Source organism: Chelonoidis abingdonii, chromosome 1 (assembly GCF_003597395.2).
Source record: "Chelonoidis abingdonii isolate Lonesome George chromosome 1, CheloAbing_2.0, whole genome shotgun sequence".
NCBI lineage: Eukaryota > Metazoa > Chordata > Testudines > Testudinidae > Chelonoidis > Chelonoidis abingdonii.
This window is the reverse complement of record NC_133769.1, coordinates 208874291-208894315: the sequence shown is the minus strand read 5'-3', so window position 1 is coordinate 208894315 and position 20025 is coordinate 208874291. Positions and strand designations below refer to the sequence as shown.

At 42.9% G+C, this 20025-nt stretch overlaps 1 protein-coding gene across 1 annotated transcript in view; it reads right to left on the bottom strand.

Annotated features, from left to right (window-relative positions):
* Window positions 1–19300, bottom strand: part of UMODL1 (uromodulin like 1) — a 79325-nt gene extending 60025 nt beyond the window's left edge. The window contains 3 exon segments of the mRNA XM_075063887.1: window positions 4405–4647; window positions 9093–9310; window positions 19119–19300. Coding sequence (XP_074919988.1) covers window positions 4405–4647; window positions 9093–9310; window positions 19119–19300 — 643 coding nt within the window.
* Window positions 19301–20025: the final 725 nt, after the last annotated feature.

Genomic DNA, 20025 nt, shown 5'->3' with positions numbered 1-20025 from the left:
AGCCAAAATAGATCAGTAACTCCTGAGAACAAGGTTAGGGAAAAAATACATTGTTTTGCCCATGTTACAAAATTCTGGCAACAGTTTTCTTTGCAAAGGACTAGCACCTCCATGCTTTGGAGCAGGGACTTGGCATTTGGCAGGGAGGCTTTGTGTCAGGAATGTGCCTTTTGACATCCCTGGAAAAAGCTCAAATTTGGCCCAGTTTTAAGCCTCTGAGGAAAAATGCACTTTGCACATGTTCACTAGAGACTTGTAGAGAGTCACAGCTAGCGTCTCTGAAGGTTCCATCTGCACAGAGCATGCTCCAGCACAGGGCTGTGCAGGACTTTCCCTGCAATTGCTACTCTAGGCTGCTATGGGCCATGCCAGGTCAACCTTCCTGCTCTACCCAGTGTTTCAGTGACACCCCACCCCAATCCTCCAAGAAGAATGGAGGAGAAAGCTGACTGATGCAAATCCAGAGGACAAGACCCAGACCAGGGTGGAAGGAGAAGATTAGATAAGGAGTCTTGGGGGGAAACTAGGACTGGCATTTCAGGGAGGGCGGGAAGGGAATTGGGGCCTGAGGACAGGGAATGGTTCTGGCCGAGCAAGGAGACTGGAACTGGGAGCCAGGGAGGTGGAAGTCTGCTGCAATCTTAAAAATCAGAAACCCTGTGCAATCTTAATGAGGCCCCTTTGTGCCTATTTATCTATTATGATACAGTCTTTAATTACATGATCATATAATATTTTTCCATGGGACTCCTGCCACAGTCAGTACACAGAATGGATAGTGCTTACTCACTTAATGAGCAGCTGTTCAGTATTTTCTTCTACCTTCATTGTTCAATATGTGGTTTATTTACTGCACACTATTTCCACTGCTCTGAAGATAGAACTATTGATTTCCTCAGGGGCTTTTCTATGGTGCCCATTACTATAGCATGAGTGCACCACAAATATTAATTCATTTATTTTTGCAACACCCTTGTGAGGTGGGTGGGATATTAATATCCCTATTTTACAAATGGGAAACTTAAGTCAAAGAGAGATTAAGGTCAAAAGTATCCATTACTTTTGGGTGCCCCATTTTGAGAGGCCTAGGATCTGATTTTTCAGAGTATGTAGCATTACACGGCACTTCTTATGTTCAAAGCACAGCTCTCATTGACTACAGTTGCAGCTGTGAGTATTCAGCTCTTCTCTAAATCAGAACCCAGGGTCTCAAGTCAAACACCCAGAAAATAAGGAACACACTATTAGTGACCACCTTTGAAAAATCTGGCTTAAGTGGTGTGCTCAGGATCTCATGGGAACTCTGCAGCACAGGAAGGGATAGAATCCAATTCGTCAGGGCAACATTCAACTGCTTGAACCATGAAACTATCCTTTCTCTTCCCAAAGTCCCCTGCCTCGTTCACTACACACCTTCCAACTTCTATAATGACAAATAAAGCAGAAGTCCCATAGACAACAGTTTCTTTTACTACACAACTCTGATTCCTCCCCAGAGCTGAGCCATCTTGTGTACTAAATGAGGCAGGAGTCCTGCGGAAAAAATAGTACGTGATCACATAATTAAAGATGGTTTAATAACTCGTACCCACAATGGAGCCAAACATAGATTGCACAGACAAGTTTCATTCTGGCATTTCCTAACTTCTGAGTTCTTGACTTTGCCACCGTATTAATGTTCTTTTAACATCTTTTCTTGGGTGTACAATATTGTCACACGGGTGCAATTAACATTAGAAGGAGCTACTGAAGAAACTATACTAGTCATGTACTCTTAACCCCGCCCTCCACCCAAATGTTAAACAGAGAAAGCCTCTAGGCCTGCCTTCCCTGGCAAAGGGTTTTGATTGCTTCTAAAAAGGAAAGATGGGAAAATGGCCAGGAATAGGTTTCACTCCAAGGGTAAGCACATAGAGAAAGCCACTATGGATAACATCAGGGGGAAAAACAATGGTCCAATGGCATGCACCGCAGTAATTCCAGCAGTTCCAAATGGCCTCCTTTCATCATGTATTTAAGACTTTGTCTAGACAGTGCATTACCATTCACAGGATTTATGACTAATGCAAGGTAAGATGCCTGAATAATCTAATGCCAGAAGTCATCTAGAAATTATGCAAATTGGTTAGCTGTTCAAAATACTCCCAAACTAACTTTAAAAAGAACAGTCAGAGTTATAGCATGCCATAAGTGAACATTTCCAGAGTATAGGTGTGCTAATTAATGGCGTGGTGCTAATTAAAGGTTGGTTTGAGAATTGTATAGCTAAGCAGTGCAGGCATTTTCTCTATAGTTTAATATTGGTTTTGTTTTTAAAATTAAGTCTATCGTGGTAGACGTTGTTTGCACTAGCACTACTGCATCTGAGCTGTTCGTTAAAGAAGCTTTTTGTTTTAAAAACATACATCAATTACACACGATGTTTTTCAACAGAGACTAGCGATTTTGGGTGCCTACTTTTTTAAATGTTCAAGTGAGGCTCTTTAAAAAGGGGTCTGATTTTCAGACATGTGCATCCATCCCAAAACAGAGACACCTCAAAATCACTAGTCACTTTTCAAACTCTTGGCCAGAATTGATTTTTGTAGGTTTGTGCTATATACATAAATATCAACTATCCTTGACTGCTACTCCACCTTGCCATTATTTGGTTAATTTTTTACACTGTAGAAGTAGTTCTTGAAGGAGGGATTTGATCTACAGTAGTTTCCCACCAACCTGAAGTTACTGCCTGAAAATTTTGTATAACCAATAGTAGTTTTCCATCAGCCTGAAGATACTGTCTGGAAATATTGCAGTCTGTGGCCAAATTTTGCATTGATTTACACCCTGTGCAAAATACTGAAGTCAACAGAATTGCATGAAGGACTAAGTCAGGGCAGAATTTGTGTCTCACTATGCTTTTTTTCCCTTAGATTATTTTGAGAAAAAGATGAGTTAACAAAAACAGACACCACTTTTATGTTCCAGTCATTTCCACTGAAATCTTACATTGCCAAAGAGTGATTTAATAAGCAATAAATGATCAACAACTTGCATAATGTATGATGTTATGGGATGGATTTTCAAATGCACCTACGTGACATAAGACATAAGGGCTCATGTACACAAGAAAGTATAGTATAACGTGAATCATCTTTTAAACCAATATAGTTAAACCAATGCAAAAGACAGTGTGGACACATTTCGGTATTAAAGTGGCTTATTTCAGTTTAATTAACTTAAAGTCAATTAGGAATGGGTTAATTAAACTGAAATAGGCCACTTTTATCACCAAACTTAGTGCCCATACAAACTTTTGCACTGGTTTAACTATATAGGAAAGTCACACTTTAAGTTATACCAGTCCTTTCTTGTGTCTTCGAAGTCCCACTGAAAGTCAATGGTACTTGTGCTCTCAAGTCACGGAGGTATGTCTACACTGCAGCTAGGAGCATGCCTCCTAGCCTGGTTAGACAGACATGCTCTCTCTCTTTGATCTAGCATGTTAAAAATAGCAGTGTGGATGTTGTGGCAGAGGCACCTGAGTACGGACACCTGGGTCCATACTCAGGTAGCTAGCCAATGCTGCAAAGTCTGCACTGCTACTTTTAGCACACTAACTCAAGCCCTGCTAGTGCACAGCTGTCTTCCCGAGCTGGGAGGCTGCAGTGTAGACATACCCTTAAGTACTTTTGAAATTCCCACCCACTGTCTCTAAGGAACTCAATGTATCTGTAGCATTTGGGAGCTTTTTAAAATGTGGATTTATTGCTCACAACAAGCAGCCCTATGCAAAATGTTGAACGTGGTCTGACAGCAGGTGAAACTTATCAGATTTGGAATTTTGTTATAAACCAGAAAGTCAGATCAGATTCCATGAAAAGTTCACTGCATTTTCCAACTTTTCAAGAAAACCTGGGATAACTTGTGGATTCATGAAGAAATCATGACATCAGGCAGCCATTGCATAAGTTTTCCTTTGAATTTTTAGGTTCATTTGAACTCAAAATTCAAAGCACAACTTGAAGATGGCCATGAAGTGCCACAGCTCCAAACTCAAGCAAATATTAAAATAAGTCCTTGTGAAATTAAATCAGCATATTTCCAGCAGTCCTAACAGATAGCCCTGTAAAATGAAGTCATCCACAGAACAGGTACAGCACCAGGCAATGGCTGTGCAAGCTACTCCACACTGCTCTACTAATGTGCATCCACCCTGACACATACAAAGACAAGCTGTAGGGGCAGCAAAGTAATGCATGTCTAAAATGGACATTTTGAACCACGCTTACTGATGATCTATGCCAACTCAACAGTTTCAGTGGACTGATACCAGCAGTGAACTTGGCCTTTTGAGTCAAAATCTACAGTGAATCACCTAACAAAAGGAATATTTATTTAAATAATTATTATAATACTTACATAATGTGCAATAGAATCCAACTTGTTCATACCCTTCACAGCAATCTGTAAAATTCATAATCTCAGGGACTTCAGCGATGCGATACTGAGTTTTATAAGATGTCTTAAGACAAACCATCCGTGGAATCCATCCTCCACAAGAAGTGTGTTTCTCATATGACTTTTGGTAGGCAACCATTTTAGACACAGTTTTAGTCATGCTATAGTTGCATAGATGGTAGCCTAACAAGGAGAGGCCTTTTTCTGAAAAAAAAAAAAAAAAAAATCAGGGTTAGCTTCTAGCATTACAGAATGAGTTTCCTTCAATATTTAGATGTAAACTGGGCTATGATATAGGAAAAAAAAGTCATTTAATGAATGATTGATTCTCAGAAAGGCCATTATTAGGAAGAATGTTACTGGAGAAAGTGGACAGGTGAAGTTTGTTGATGGTAATTACTAGTGGGAGTTGTTTTGGTTAGTAAAAACTATGCAGTTTGTGAGAAGCTCCAGATAAACATAAATGCCTTGAGAGATTGGGCAGAACAATGGCAATATAACTTGGATACGTTTTATGGACATTAACAAAATTAGCCTAAAATTCACATATGAGCTAAGGGACTCAGAACTTCTATTATTTTCTGAGAAAAAAACAGAGTTCATAGTGTCTGGAAACATAAAAATCAGAGGTGGAAGCTCATTAGGTTTTTTATTTTTCCCATGTGCTTCATCCCATCTTATTTTCAGTGTCTTGACAACATCCTTTGATAGACTATACTAGAAGACAAGAGCATGGTGATCCCACAACATTTGGAGACATGTTTCTGTTGACAAGCATTCCCAGAAGACCATGTTACTATACTTTCTGTTTTACCTTTCTAATTTTTTAGTGTATCATCAGTGTAAACCCTATGGATCAGACCTCAGCTGTTATAACTTTGCACAGATCCACTGATTTCAGTGAAGCTATGCCAATTTATACTGAGGCTGAAAATCTGATCCTATATCTTTTGAGACCTGAAATCAGTTTAGATGAGGTTAGATTTAACCAGGGTAAAATGGCCTCCATAAAGGCATGTGTTAAATTAAGCCTCAAATCTCTGCTGCTTAGGCCCTGGCAGTCATCTTCAAAATCTTAAACAGGCCTGCTGTAGAAGGAAAGCAACAGAGGTGAACTAGCATGGATTAGTGGGAGGTTGCTGATGAATTGCATTGGATGAGGGATCCACAAAACGAAAGACAAGTTTTCCTTAATAACACAACCCAGAATTTGCTGATAATCAGAGGGACAGATAACTTATTAGAGATGTGTTTTATTTTTATGCTGTCTCAAGTAAAGGCTTAGTGGTGATGCTTGGCTAAAGTCTTTGTTATATTAAAGACTAACTTATGAAGGATACAATGATAATATGTGTCAGTGTATTACAGATCACTTTATAAAAGAGGATCTTTTCAGTCCTCAATCCTGAAAAACCCTTATGAATGTGCTTATCTTTACACATGCAATGGGATTACTCATGTGAGTAAAGTTCTGCACATTCAGAAATGCTGGCAGGATCAGGGCTCTCCTAAGGATGGAATTGGTATCTATAGTATTTTCAGCAGATTTATTTCAGATTATGAGAAAACCATTTTAAACATTCAAATAATTCATTTGATAATAAAATCAACTGACTTATCTGAAAATTTTAATAGGTGAATCCCAATCGCATGCAACAAAATGAAAGTATCAAGAGGGAGCATTAAAAAAAGATAGACTAGCAAGTCAAATGACATACAGTATTTAATTAGAGTAAAATTGCAAGTAATTTTATTTAGGATTGTGTGATAGACAACATGATTTCCTCTTGAGATTTCATAAAAATGGGAGGGGTGACTTTGGAAATGTGAAAAGAATAATCAGATAAACACATCTTTATTGTATAACTTTACATACAGAAAAAAGATGGAAAGGGCTTTTAATAACTTAAATGTGAAGTGGATACAGAAATCAAAGTGTGGTGGAACTACACCTTTCGGGGCTTTCAGAGAACTGTGGGCAGCCAAACAGAGAATGAAGCAAGAGAAGCATGCAATTAAAACATGTACAGGACAAATGATTCAAAGATGACAAAAAAATAAAAACTAATTCAATGTAAAAATTTTAGATGTTGGTCCTTATACAACACATTTTCAAACACACACCCCCCCCAAAAAACATGCTCACCACATTTGTAAGAAAACGGTGTCCTGTATTTGTGCGTACATAAATGTGTAATTGAAAATTTCGTGGGATCATTTTTAAGAGGTCTCTTTACAAAGTTGGAACCCAGGGCCAGATCCTCAGTTAGTTTAAGTCAGTGTATTGTCACAGAATTCAATGGAGCGCCATTGACTTACATCTGTGGAGGATCTGGCCACAGACCACTTGTGCAATTGTGAGCAATTCATTTAATCTCTCTCTCTCTGCCTCAGTTCTCCAGCTATAAAACAGGGATAATACTACCTGACTGGGGTGCTATGTGCATAAATTAATTATGGCATTCAGATTTTACAGGATGGAGGGGGCCATACATATAGACAGAGTCTGCTCCTGGGTTTCATAGATCAAAATTGTGATATTCAAGAATTGCAGTGTTACAATTTAAAATGTTAGGGTTGTGTGGGCTGTTCTGCATGCCCCCAGCCATCCCCATCACCACAACAACAGTGCTCAGATCCCACTACAATGAATGTGGTATAAGAACCTGAACAGAACAGTACAATGAGATAAGAGGAAGGTTAAAGATACATGTCCTCACATCCAGAGCTGAAATGGCAGTCTACAGATATCATCACAAATCTAAAGCTTCCAGGGCAACCAAAATCAGCTTGGGATCTGTAGCAACATTAAACATATATACTGATATGAAATCTAGAAAGTAAAATGGTACAGATGTGTGAAAACCAAGTGTAAGCATATAATTAAAAAGCACTGATGTCAGGCCAGATGTATGCAATTCAATTTTATGGCTGTTTCACTAGGCACAGGATGAAACTGCCAGAGCCAAGAAAGCAGGTTGAGGGATTCCCATGAGAGTGTAGAAAGATGCACTTCTAAAGAGACTGAACCAAAGCTAACAGAAGCAAGCACAGTTCCAGCTTCTCCTTCTCTGAAGCTAGTTCAGGCCCACGGTGTAGTCTTATTTTAAATAAGGCTTGTTACTAGGAGAGCTCGGTTCTCTGGGGACAGCAGTTTCTCCAGAGCACTGTGGCTTAGCACGATTTGGTCTGTTCAGCAAATTGGCATTCTCTGCTCATTAGTTCCCAATCAGCAGGAATTAAAGTGTGCTGGACTGTGTTTCCACCAACTCACAACTGAAATTACTAGCAAAGCAGATAATCATCTGAAGTTACTTCTGTTACATTAGGTCAGTCATCTTTGAGCATTTCAGCTTTCATTTTAGCATCTCAAGCATGGGCAGGCAAAGTATAAAGCTATTATACTAAAGTAACAATAACAAAAGCACCTATGTGACTATTTTATTGTAAGAGGTGAGCTGCGTTGGTTAGTCAGTATTCAGCTCAGACTCTGAATTAGGAATAGGCTGTGTTTTGATTTCAAGGTCAAGACCATATCAGGCCTGGTATATGGGAACATTTTCAAATTTACCAGTCACAAAAACTTCTGAGCTCTTCATGCTAGATTTTCATCCCAAATTATGGAAATATCACAAGATCAACTGCTGTCATGTTGGGTTGAAATTTGTAAGAATGCTTGAGATCTAAATCCAAACATGAACTAGAAACAAAGTCCTTAATTGCTTTGATGTGACCTACAATTAAACCCAAGGGCATGGGTCCTCATCCAGGGGATTCAAACAACAGCGCTATCTCCAAAATTTAAAAAGATTTGAATTAAAGGTTCTGTTTTCTAGGCTCTCATATCTGAAACCTCAAACATTTTTTTTGAAGAAAGCACAAAAAGATCTCTGTATCTTCTGCCTTTTCCTCTTTCTGGGGGGGGATTATTTAAAATGTGATTTTTGGTAGTGTTATTGAGAAAAATCCATGTTTAAGTAGAGTGATCAGACAGCAAGTGTGAAAAATTGGGACGGGGGTGGTGAGTAATAGGACCCTCTATAAGAAAAAGCCCCAAATAGTGGGACTGTCCCTATAAAATCGGGACATCTGGTCACTCAATGTTTCAGAAATGGGTTATATATTTTGGCTGTGAATTTCAAGACCACTGAGGCAATTTTTAAAAAATACAACAACAAAACGCCAGCCAAAAATTAAAAGCTGTTCAAATCTAAATAAATAATGAATTAGTCTAGAAATTAAGAGTAAACTAGGAATTAAAACTGGTGCTCCAAAGCCAGAAATTTGCATGGTTACTTGGCTGGATTATTCCCATTCACAGCCGATAACTGAATGTGAGAATTAAAGATGTGCCATCTACACGCTTGCCTTTGCCACCTCATACATCTCTAGAAGTTTGCTAGGAAGGAAAAGGATTTTTCATCAAAATCAGCACATGACTGAGTATAAAGCTGCAGTTTGAGCCTCTCTTTTCTGGCAAAAGGATAATGACAGGTTTTTTTAACTGGGGGATTCTTATGTGGTCATTGAGACACAGCTGGGTTTCTGGAGAGCAGAAACAATCACTGGTTAATTTATCATAAAGAGACATCTCATCATATCCAAACTAAAATACTCAACATTTCTCAGCTGCGTTGTGTATTACTCACCTGTGAAGACATTTCCTTTCCCTTGCCCTGTGGCTGTCCAGAGAATGAAGAAAGAAATAACAATGATCCGGGTCATTGTACCTGCAAAGATTGGCATCGTTTTTCTTATTTCTTTGTTCCCAGGGAACAAAAACTCACTTGTTATTACATCCAGATTTTTAGAATAAGGAAAAATTTTCCTCTGTATTTCTCCTTTGCAAAAGGATGATGACAACTGGCTTCTGAACAAAGAGAAAATCCAATGGGTATTTCATCTGCGTAGTCTCATTAAGGCTTTCCCCATGGAACCCTTGCATCTCAATTACCGAGCCTACCAGTGCACAGCTTGAACCATCCAATGTAGTCATTTACAAAACAAGATATTAGAAAAACTGCTGCACTGGTCTGTGTCTATCCTTCTGAAACTAATCCCCTTTTGTACCTTGAACATCAGATAGACGGGAACCATATCTCACACAGTTGACTGTACCTCAGCATTCATTTTAAACCCAATTTTGACTCTGGCCAAATCAGAGCTGATGTTATATTATAGTTCACACCTGGAAATTATTGGCCGCAGAAATTCTACCTGTTGAAGTCAAAGTTATTAAAAATAACTGTATATGTTAAAATAATGCTTCCCTTCTGACTTAAAGCTTCCTTACTGGCTGCTTTAGTGCCTCCCTCATTTTGTTGTGACCGCACTGTCACCCATGTTGATGCCCAGGTGAGAGCTAGAATAGGGCTGGGCAGCGATAGGGCAGGATCAGGTTGTATATAAGCAAATTCCGGCATCCAGAAACTCCTTTCTTTTCACTATCTAAAACAAGAATGTAAATTGCAAAGACAAATGGATCCACACTGTTCAAACACAATGTGCAAGCATAGAAATTGTTCTCTTTTATTGAGAAAGAAAGAAAGAAAGAAAGAAAGAAAGAAAGAAAGAAAGAAAGAAAGAAAGAAAGAAAGAAAGAACCACAAATCCTCACTAATGAAATGTTATAAATGAGATTTCAGAATGAAGCCTGGAAAGTTAGTTATGGTTATGGTATGCCTACACCACACAAATATATTAATACATAAATACAGTAGAACACCAGAGTTCCAACTGATCAGTCAACCACACACTTCATTTGGAACCAGAAGTACATAATCAGGCAGCAGCAGAGGCGGAAAAAGCAAATGCAGCACAGTACTGTATAAACTACTAAAAAAATAAAGGGAAAGTTTAAAAAAAAGACTTGACAAGGTAAAGAAACTGTTTCTATGCTTGTTTCATTTAAATTAAGATGGTTAAAAGCGGCATTTTTCATCTGCATAGTAAAGTTTCAAAGCTGCATTAAGTCAAAGTTCAGTTAACTATTTAAAGAACAACCATAACTTTTTGTTCAGCGTTATAAACAATTCAGAGCTCCGAAAAATCTCCATTCCCAAAGTGTTCATAACTCTGACATTCTACTGTAATGCTATATAGCAATAGTACCAATTACTGCCAGTACTTAAGAGAACTAGGTAAAGTTTCTTTGGTGACCACAATTGTGTGTTTAAAATTTCAGCCACAACAATGCAACCATACATCTTTGAACAATTACCTTGTTAGATCCCTCAAGTTAAATCGGTGTAGGTTTCCAGGAAACACGCAGAGGCAATGAGTGATTCAATAAGTAGTTTATTTCCCTCCGAGTCAGTACTGAGCCAGAGCTCCAGCATAGTATTGAGGACATCTAGCTGCTGTGGGGCTACCCATCTGCTTTGATGCATCAGATTTAAAAACTTAGACCAGGCTGGGGAACAATTCCCTAGAAAATTGAGAAAAAAATGAAAAAAAAACCATTTTCATCTAAACTTCCCACTGAACATTTTGTTGAAACTCAAATATAAGAAAAAATTCAGCCCAAAAAAATCTGTTGAGTTGGAAATGCTAACACAGTGTCTCATGGGAGTTGTAGTTTGGGTGCCTCATGCTCCCATTCTCCTCTGTAGGCCAGGATCCCTAGTTGGACAACACCTCCCATGATGCACTAGGTATCTCCTCTTAGAGAGGGGAGGCAGTGCATTATGAGAGTCCCTCAGCATCTTGCATCATGGTAGTCTGGCCAGGAAGCTCAGCCCAGCCCACAGAGGAGAAAGAGGACATGAAGGGTGACCAGATGTCCCAATTTCATAGGAGCAGTCCCAATTTTTGGGTCTTTTTCTGGTATAGGCTCCTATTACCATGCACCCTCTGTCCTGATTTTTCACACTTGTTGTCTGGTCACTCTAAGGACATAAAGCAACTGAACTACAACTTCCATTAGGCACCATAGCATAATTTCCAAATAGAAATACTTTGGGATTGGGGTATTCATTTTTTCACTAAAAAGCCAACATTTCCTGCTGAAAATAGATTCTTTGTGAAAAAAATTTGTTTTGCCAAAAGCTCAATTTTCTGTCAAAAAAATGTTGACAGAAAATTTTTAACTAACCCTAATAAAACTCAGGTCTTGATTTATGGTCATTAAAAACTCCACAGTACTTTTGGAAGAACAGAGAAAGTTCTGCAATGTCCTGGAAAGAGTCAAATGTAGGTAATTACATTCTGCCAACCTATATTTCCACTGAGGTTTCAAGTACATGTGGTATTCCTCACTTAGGCCTTGGCTACACTGGAGAGTTGCAGCGCTGGTGGTGGCTTTACAGTGCTGCAACTTACCGTCCACACTTGCAAGGCACATACAGTGCTGTATCTCCCTGGCTACAGCGCTGCATGTACTCCACCTCTGCTTGGGGAATAACGACTGCAGCACTGGTGATGCAGCGCTGCTCCGCCAGTGTGGCCACCAAAAGGTATTCGAAGGTATTCCAGAATGCCTGCTCAGCCACTCTGCTCATCAGTTCAAACTCTACTGCCCTGGCCTCAGGTGACCCATCCATTAAATGCCCCGGGAATTTTAAAAATCCCCTTCCTGTTTGCTCAGCCTGGTGTGCAGTGCAATCAGTGAATCTTTCCAGGTGACCATACCTCCACGCACCAAACGAGCCCCAGCATGGAGCAATGGTGAGTTGCTGGACCTCATCAGTGTTTGGAGGGAGGAAGCTGTGCAGTCACAGCTGCGCTCCAGACGTAGGAATTACGATGCCTATGGCAGATATCGTAAGAATTGGGTTTGTTTAGTTTGGAAAAGAGAAGACTGAGAAGGGACATGATAGCAGTTTTCAGGTATCTAAAAGGGTGTCATCAGGAGGAGGGAGAAAACTTGTTCACCTTAGCCTCTAAGTAGTAGAACAAGAGCATGGGCTTAAATGGCTAGCAAGGGAGATTTAGTTGAACTTAGGAAAGTTCCTAACTGTCAGGGTAGTTAAACACTGGAATAAATTGCCTAGGGAGGTGTGGAATCTCCATCTCTGGAGATATTAAGAGTAGGTTAGAGATAAATGTCTATCAGGGATGCCTAGACAGTATTGGTCTGCCATGGGGCGGGACTGGACTCGATGAACTATTGAGTCCTTCCAGTCCTGGAGTCTATGAATCATGCATCTATATCAAGGTCATGCTGGAAAGGGGCCATGACCGGGACGTGGTGCGTGCATGGGTAAGTGAAGGAGCTGCAGAGTGCATATTGCAAGCCCGCGAGCGAAATGCCGCTCCGGCGCTGCCACAACCGTCATTTTTACAAGGAGCTAGACGATACTTGGGGTGACCCCCCGCCAATCGAGGACCACGATGGAAATTTCGGGCGTGGGGGGAGGCAGGAGGCGGAGAAGGGTGGGGGAGAGGAAACGAGAGTGAGGGTACTTGGGTAGGGGGAGACATCCCGGAGTCCCAGGAGCATGCAGCCAGGAGCGCTCTCAGCCGGGGAAGGTAACAGTCGCGCAGCCGGTACTTGGTGAGGACAGCAGGGGCAGGTTCCAGTAGGGCTTTTATTTTCAGGATGGAATGTTTCGGGAGGCGGAGGTTGGGGCTGCATGCATGCATGCCTAGATGTGGAATAGCCATTGATGGATTATCACGTCGTGGTAATCGGCCTCGGTAATCTCTTCAAAAAGTTCAGCCAGGTGTAGCAAGCACTTGCGCCAAGTTTATAGGAGAGCTACTGTGGTCTTGTCCCAGTCAGGCTAACACATCCGCGCCACTGTGCGTGAGGGGTGGGGGACCATTGCTGCACACGGCAGCTGTATAGGGGCCAGAGAGAATCCGCACGTGTAGAAGACCCTCCGTTTTCCAGGTGACCCGCAAGCAGCGAGATATCTTCCAGGTTAATCCTTTGAAAACGTTGGAGAGTGTTCAGTGTAGGTGCCCCTGCAGCTGTGTGCTTTCCCAATGACAGAAACCCTGCACAGCCCTGAAGCAATCAGTCCCCTACTCACCATTTCAGGGTCTGTGGGTTATGTTCTCTCTTTGGTATGGAAAACTATGCTAAAGTGAAGACTGTAAACTCCTTCACTGTGTCGAATAACTGTCTGAGATATAAACAATGCTGCCTTCTGTTAACTGTTGCCTTTTTGCCTTTCCACAAGCGACCTTGAGTCTCAGCTGCCCATGTTTCAACAGTCAAAGACTCCAAACTTGGAGAAGCCGTGAAAAAGCAAGACACCTGCTGCAAGCAGTTATGGATCACTCTGCCAGACAGAATAAAAAACTGCAAGACTGGAGGGAAGGGAAAGCAGGATCCGCCAGAGAAATGCGCGGTCAGGAGAAAGCACAAAGCAGCTGATAGCATCCTGGAACGCCAAGCAGACTTACCCAGGCGCTCATAGCCATGCAGGCAGAACAACAACGCGCCCACCCTCCAAAGCTCTCCTTGTGCCCCATGTCAGCTCAAACCCTTCCCCAGCTCCAGGTTCGTACTCTCCACCAAGCTGACTCCCACCTGTAATTCACACAGCACTGAGACTACCACCTTCCCTCTGCACTCAACCCCCATCACCGCAGTATAAGCATCCTGAAGTGCAATAGTCTTGCACAGCACTCCAGACAGGACATATTCAAACTGTGACTGTACAGTTCCCATACATCCCCTGCCTTTTAGGTTCCCAAAATGTTGCGGTCTGTCATAAAGTTATTTTCTTTCAATAAATGAATTCTTGTTTGAAAACAGTCTTTATTATTGCAGAAAGTGAAAGATCCTTAGCCAGGAAAGAACACAGCATGCAATCAGCTTAGGAAAAACGGATTCCTACTAACATTGTAACACTGCACTTCAGTCTCGTGCAAGGCACTGAACATTACTGTTGTTTTCAGCCTCAAATCCTCCTCCAGGCATCCCTAATCCTTGAAGCCCTGTGTGGGCCTCTCTAGTAGCCCTGCTCTCTGGCTGTGCAAATTCAGCTCCAGGCGTTGAACCTCAGAGGTCCATGCCTGACTGAGTTTCACCCTTCCCTTCACAATATTATGGAGGGTACAGCACGCGGATATAACGCAGGATCTGCTTTCTCTCAGTCTAGCTTTCCATGCAGAGATCGCCAGCATCCTTTACCGCAAAAGCACACTCCACAGTCATTCGGCACCGGCTCAGCTGTAGTGAACCGGCTTGCTCCTGTCAAGCTTCCTGTATATAGTTTCATAGCCAAGGCATTAATGGGTAAGCGGGTCTCCAAGGATCACAATGGGCATTTCAATGTCCCCTACCTGATCTTCTCGGTTGGGAAAAAAGTTTGCCTGATCTTCGGACAGGCCAGTGTTCCGTGCGTGCTCATGCACTTTCCACCAGCCTGTGTAATGTCAATGAAATGCCCACAGTGATCCACAAACGCCTGGAGAACCATAGACGAAATTACCCCTTCTGATTAACGTACTCGATGCTAGGGTGGTGCGTGCCAGAATACGAATATGCGTCCATTATCAACCCTCCACAGTTAGGGAACCCATTTGTGCAGCCTATCCAGATGTTCCTGTACGTTCCCCAGGGTCACGGTTCTTCTGGGATGTCGATAATGGCCTTCCAACTTGCATCAAAAGTATCCAAAGGTCAACTTTCCCCCCACCCAAACTGGTTTGCGCTAATTACCGATCGTAGCTGTCGGAGTTGCTAGCTTCCAGATTGCCATAGCCCCCACTTCTCCACCGCAGGCAGTCTCAACCACGTGTCCTGCGCCGCAGGGTGGGGGCAGCTCTCACACAGTCCCATGAAAGTGGCTTTTTCCTCATCCGAAAGTTCTGCAGCCATGCTCGTCATCCCAGACTTCCATGCGATGTAATCCCACCATCAGTGCTTGTTTCCAGCCAAAAGCCGTTCCATGGTGCTGAGCATTTCCATGAATGCCACAAGCCAGTTGTGTCGTACGTGTCATGCGACTCGCTATCACCGTCAGACTCCTCATCACTTTGGAGCTAGGAATCTCAACTGCAATCACGATGATTGCTGGCGAGACTGCAGCATATTCCTCAGCGTTGGGACTCCATTTCCCAAGAAATCGCACTGCACAGAAACGTGGGGAGGTCACAATGGCGCCAACGTGGACAAAAAACAGGAGCTTGCGATGTGAAGCGAGCATCACGGGGCTTGGGACAGGAAGCATATGACCCACACCCTCTGTCCCCTTCCACAACCCAAATCGTCAAATGAGACAAGGTGCTCTGGGATAGCTGCCCATAATGCACCATCCCAACACCGATGCAAATGCTGCAAATGTGGCCAGCTGCCTCAGCGCTGGTAGCAGTCAGAGTGGCACACTCCAGCGCTTTCCTACACAGCTGTACAAAGACAACTGTAACTCCCAGTGTGCACACCTGAAGTGTAGCCAACCTTACTAACCTAGATTGTTGTTGTCATAAACAATAAGAAAAGTTAATAGCACAGAAGTCTTTATTCTTCTATTTGCACTAAGGTTACAAGTTCAGTAGGCTGTACCCTGACCAGAGGACAATCGGAGACAGGATACTTTCAATTCTGAGGGAGTGGAAGTTTCTGTGTTGTTAGTTTTTGTTGTTGTTCACTCTGGGGGCTCAGAGGACCAGACGTGCAACCAGGTTTCCTCTCCATCTATAGCTTCTTATAGATTCCAAATAGTAGTACTAGGTAGATGGCGAGTTAGTTTATGTTTGTTTTCTTATTTGTAAATGTGCATTGGCTGGAAGGAGTTAATTTGTATTTTTGCTGAACAGGATTTTAATTTGTTATTTGAATACTATAGCTGGAGGGATTTCCCATGTGATCCCGTAATATCACTTGCGATCAAACCCTGTTACTAATTCATTCTCCTCAACATTTACAAATGGCTAATTTTTACTGTTTCTTCTTTATTAACGCCCTCTCTCTTTGTTTAATGGCCTTGATCTGATTTCTCTTTTGTGAGATCCCTGGCGGATTGCGGTTCTGGAATCTCCTCCCCACGGAATGGTGGAGAAAAGGGGGAGTCGGAGCTGAAGAGGCGGACACGAGCCGGCTAATCTTCTCCTGTGGCCAGGATTTATTTACTTCTCTCTGGAGACGTTATGTGAGGCGCTGAGAAGAGTAAGCGGGAGGAAGGATGTAATTGTCCTCTTTGTTCTTGTAGATTCATCTAGATGTTTGAACAGTCAGTGATCTTCCAGGGGACCCGGAGACGCTGGGTAGACAGCAATCCTGGGGGAATAATGGTTTCCTTGTGTTAAGATTCAGAGGATCTGGGTCTTGGGGTTCCCCGGGCAAGATTTTGGGGGGACCAGAGTGTACCAGGCACTGGAATTCCTGGTTGGTGGCAGTGCTACAGGTTCTAAGCTGGTAATTAGCTTAGAGGAATTCAAGCTGGTACCCCATCTTTTGGACGCTAAGGTTCAGAGTGGGGAATTGTACCATGACAGTTGTATAGCAGGGGTCTCAAAGTCCCGGGCCAAGGGCCATCTGCAGCCCAAGAACCTCCCCACTGCAGCCTGCAGAAACTTTTAATTAAGTTCTTTCAACCAGCCCTCAAGGCTGCCAGCCGAGGGGCAGCGAGGGAGCGGGCAGGAGAGAGTCACGTGCCCCTCCCCCCAATGTTGTTCCATCCTGCTGCTCCTGGGACCTGCCCAGTGGTTAGATGAAGGGTGGATCAAAAGTCAAAATTTTCATTCCATTGGAAATTCTGAATAATTTTGGAACAAAATACAAACACAAACTGGGTTGAATTGGGTTGAATACAAAGTACAAACTGGGTTGAATTGTGTCTGTAACAAGGTCACTGCCTACACACAGAGTACTCCCTTCATTAGATAGGGTAGCTCTGCACCACCCCTGCCTCCCCTTTTCTTTCCCCTTTGGGGGCCCCTTGAAAAACTCCATAGCCAGGTTTTGTTGGTGCAGTGACTTTGCCCTCCAGCTAAGTCATTTAACAAAAAGTCCACCTTTTGGGGGGGTACGCCTGTCCAAAAGGAGGAACACAAAAAAAATTAAGAGTCTGCACCCCAGCCTCAAGCTGGGCCCAGCACTTCCATCCTGAGGATCTGGTCTGTCTTCCACCAAGACACACTTCACAAAGCCCTCTAGCTCAGTTTTCAACCTTTTCCTGGCTCTTTTCAATCTCCCTTCCTCCATTCCCCCATCTCCTTTGGGTTGCTCCCTTCTCCTTTGCTCAGCAACAGTTCCCAGGGCTTCCTTCCTAGAGTCTTCCTTCTCCTTCCCTAGATGAAAAATAGCCTCGCTAGGCCCTCATATCTTTCTTAAGAGGCCTACTTATGCCACTTGACTGCAAGTCATGTGACCTTGCTGTTTTTCACCACCTGCAGAGGCTAGCTAATTGTGTCACAGTTGAGGCTGAGGTCCATGTCCTCGTAAAGATCCAGCCACTCTATGACAGCATGTGATGCTTCCTGTGGGGTAGCTCAGGGTTATGAGCTATGTCACTATCGCCTGCCCTATGTATGAGGAAGCCTTGTCAGCACCTGCCGGGGTCAGCTCCCCGACTCCACGAGCCATGCACACAACACAAGCACTCCCCTCTAAGTGTTGCAGGCCCTGCTGTCATTCTACAGGTTAGCAACAGGCACGCTCCAGTCCTCAAGTTTTCCAAGTGTCTCCCTGGAGTGTCCAGTCCCTGGCCCACTAAACACTCTCCGTATTTGCTCTTTCACCGCTCCCCAGGGAGCAGTACACTTCAGCTTACCAGTTCCACCTCAGATCACCGCTCTTCCAAACTCACACAGCACTTAGATTTGCTTATAGTGAAATCAAGAATAAGTTTAACAACTCACAGAGATTCAAAGTAATAGCAAGAAGTAGTACTGGAAACAAATGGTTACATATAAAAGAAAGTCATAACATTCATTCAAGAGCTGAGACTTAATTACTCTCATGTCTCGCAGAGTTTGGCTTATCCAAAATCCTTGCAGCACTTTTCAGCCAGGCTTCACTGTGATCCTCCTTTGATGAGAGTAAGGCCTGTTCTATGCTACAAAGTTAGGTCAATGTACATTGCCTTGTGCTAATCTATTGATGTATGTGTCTATACTCAAATTTGCCTCCTGCCAACATAAGCACCCTGTTACGGCAACGCAGTACCGCCACCTCCAAGTTGCTTTGAGCAATGGTTGACGAATTGTGGTTGACGCAGTGTGAGTGTAGACACTCTGTTACCTGTGTCAATCCTGCCAGTCCTTCAGTAGCTCTCCCACAATATCTGACAACTGACAGCTCTGATCACAGTTGTGAACTCCACTGCCCAGGGGTCAGAGAGATGGGAAGCCACACCACCCCTTTTAAAACGCCTGTGTATTTTTGAAGTGCCTTTTCCTGATTTCCCAGCCTGGTGAGTACACCTAGCAGCTCTCCATTGTTGTGTGCAACTGCCTCTCTGACAATGCTGGCTACATGCTCAGATGAGCGCCTGACTGGAGTAGACAGGAGATACTGGATCTCCTGGGCCTGTGGGGAGACTAGGCTGTGCAACCATAACAATGGACCAGTAATAGAAATGTGGACATCTATGAGCAGATTGCATGGAAGAATCAGGAGAAGGACTACAACAGGGACCATCAGTAGGGCTGTGTGAAAGTGAAGGAATTGCATCAGGCATACCAGAAGGCTAGGGGGGGCAACAGTCAAACTGGTGGTGAGCTGCAGACCTGCTCCTTTTACAGTGAGATTCGTGCCATATTTGAAGCCCCATCAGCACCTGGCAGAGTATTATACTTATCTCCCAGAAGCCCAAGGTGCAGACACCTTCCATGAATACCGAGAAGGAGGAGAATGTAGTTCCATAAGCCAGGACTCCACTGCATTCTAGTCAGTCCCAGCAGCTGAGTATGGCTGAGCCTGATGCTGGGGAAGGAAGATCAGGTAAGTGTGTAAATGCATTTTCGATTACAATGTTTAACCGTACAGATAGTGCCTGACCCCCAGCTTAGCAGGACAGAGGTATAGATTTTTCATCAATGTATTTTATTGGAAGAAGTAGTGGTACAACAAACAGAGATATTGGTGTTATCTGCTTTTCACTCCCCTACAGGGTAAGTGGAGCAGTTTTTTTTACCTACATAGGGATGTACCTTGAAATCCTCCTGAGAGATCTCAATGAAACTTCCATGGAGGCACTCTGTAAACCTCACCTGAAGATTTCTCGGGCTGGCAGCCTTATTTCCTCCTCCGTGCTAGGACACTTTCCCACACCACTCTGTGTTGAATTTGGCAGGCACCTTTGCCGTAAACAAGCTAGTGGTATATAGGCCCAGGTGGCTTCAGGACACCAGCAGCAGCTGTGGTCTCTGTGCCTTTGTTACCCTATGGAGTGAAATATCAAATGAAATCGCCACCGCCTATGGAAAACAGTGCCAGTATTCAGCACCATTGCCTTATGCTCATATAGATAGAAATAGGGGCTTAAACTGTATTGTTTCATGCAGCCGAACAACTCCTTCCTCATTCTCCCCGTCCTCTCTTGCCTCTGGTGGGCCAAACTCACCATGACTGGGACTGGAGAACAATACTACATGCTCCAAAGCTTCAATAAGCATCTCTTGTTTAAAATTTTAGGAGAACAAGGGAAGGATGTTCTAAAACTTCACTTCTGCTTTCCATTATGA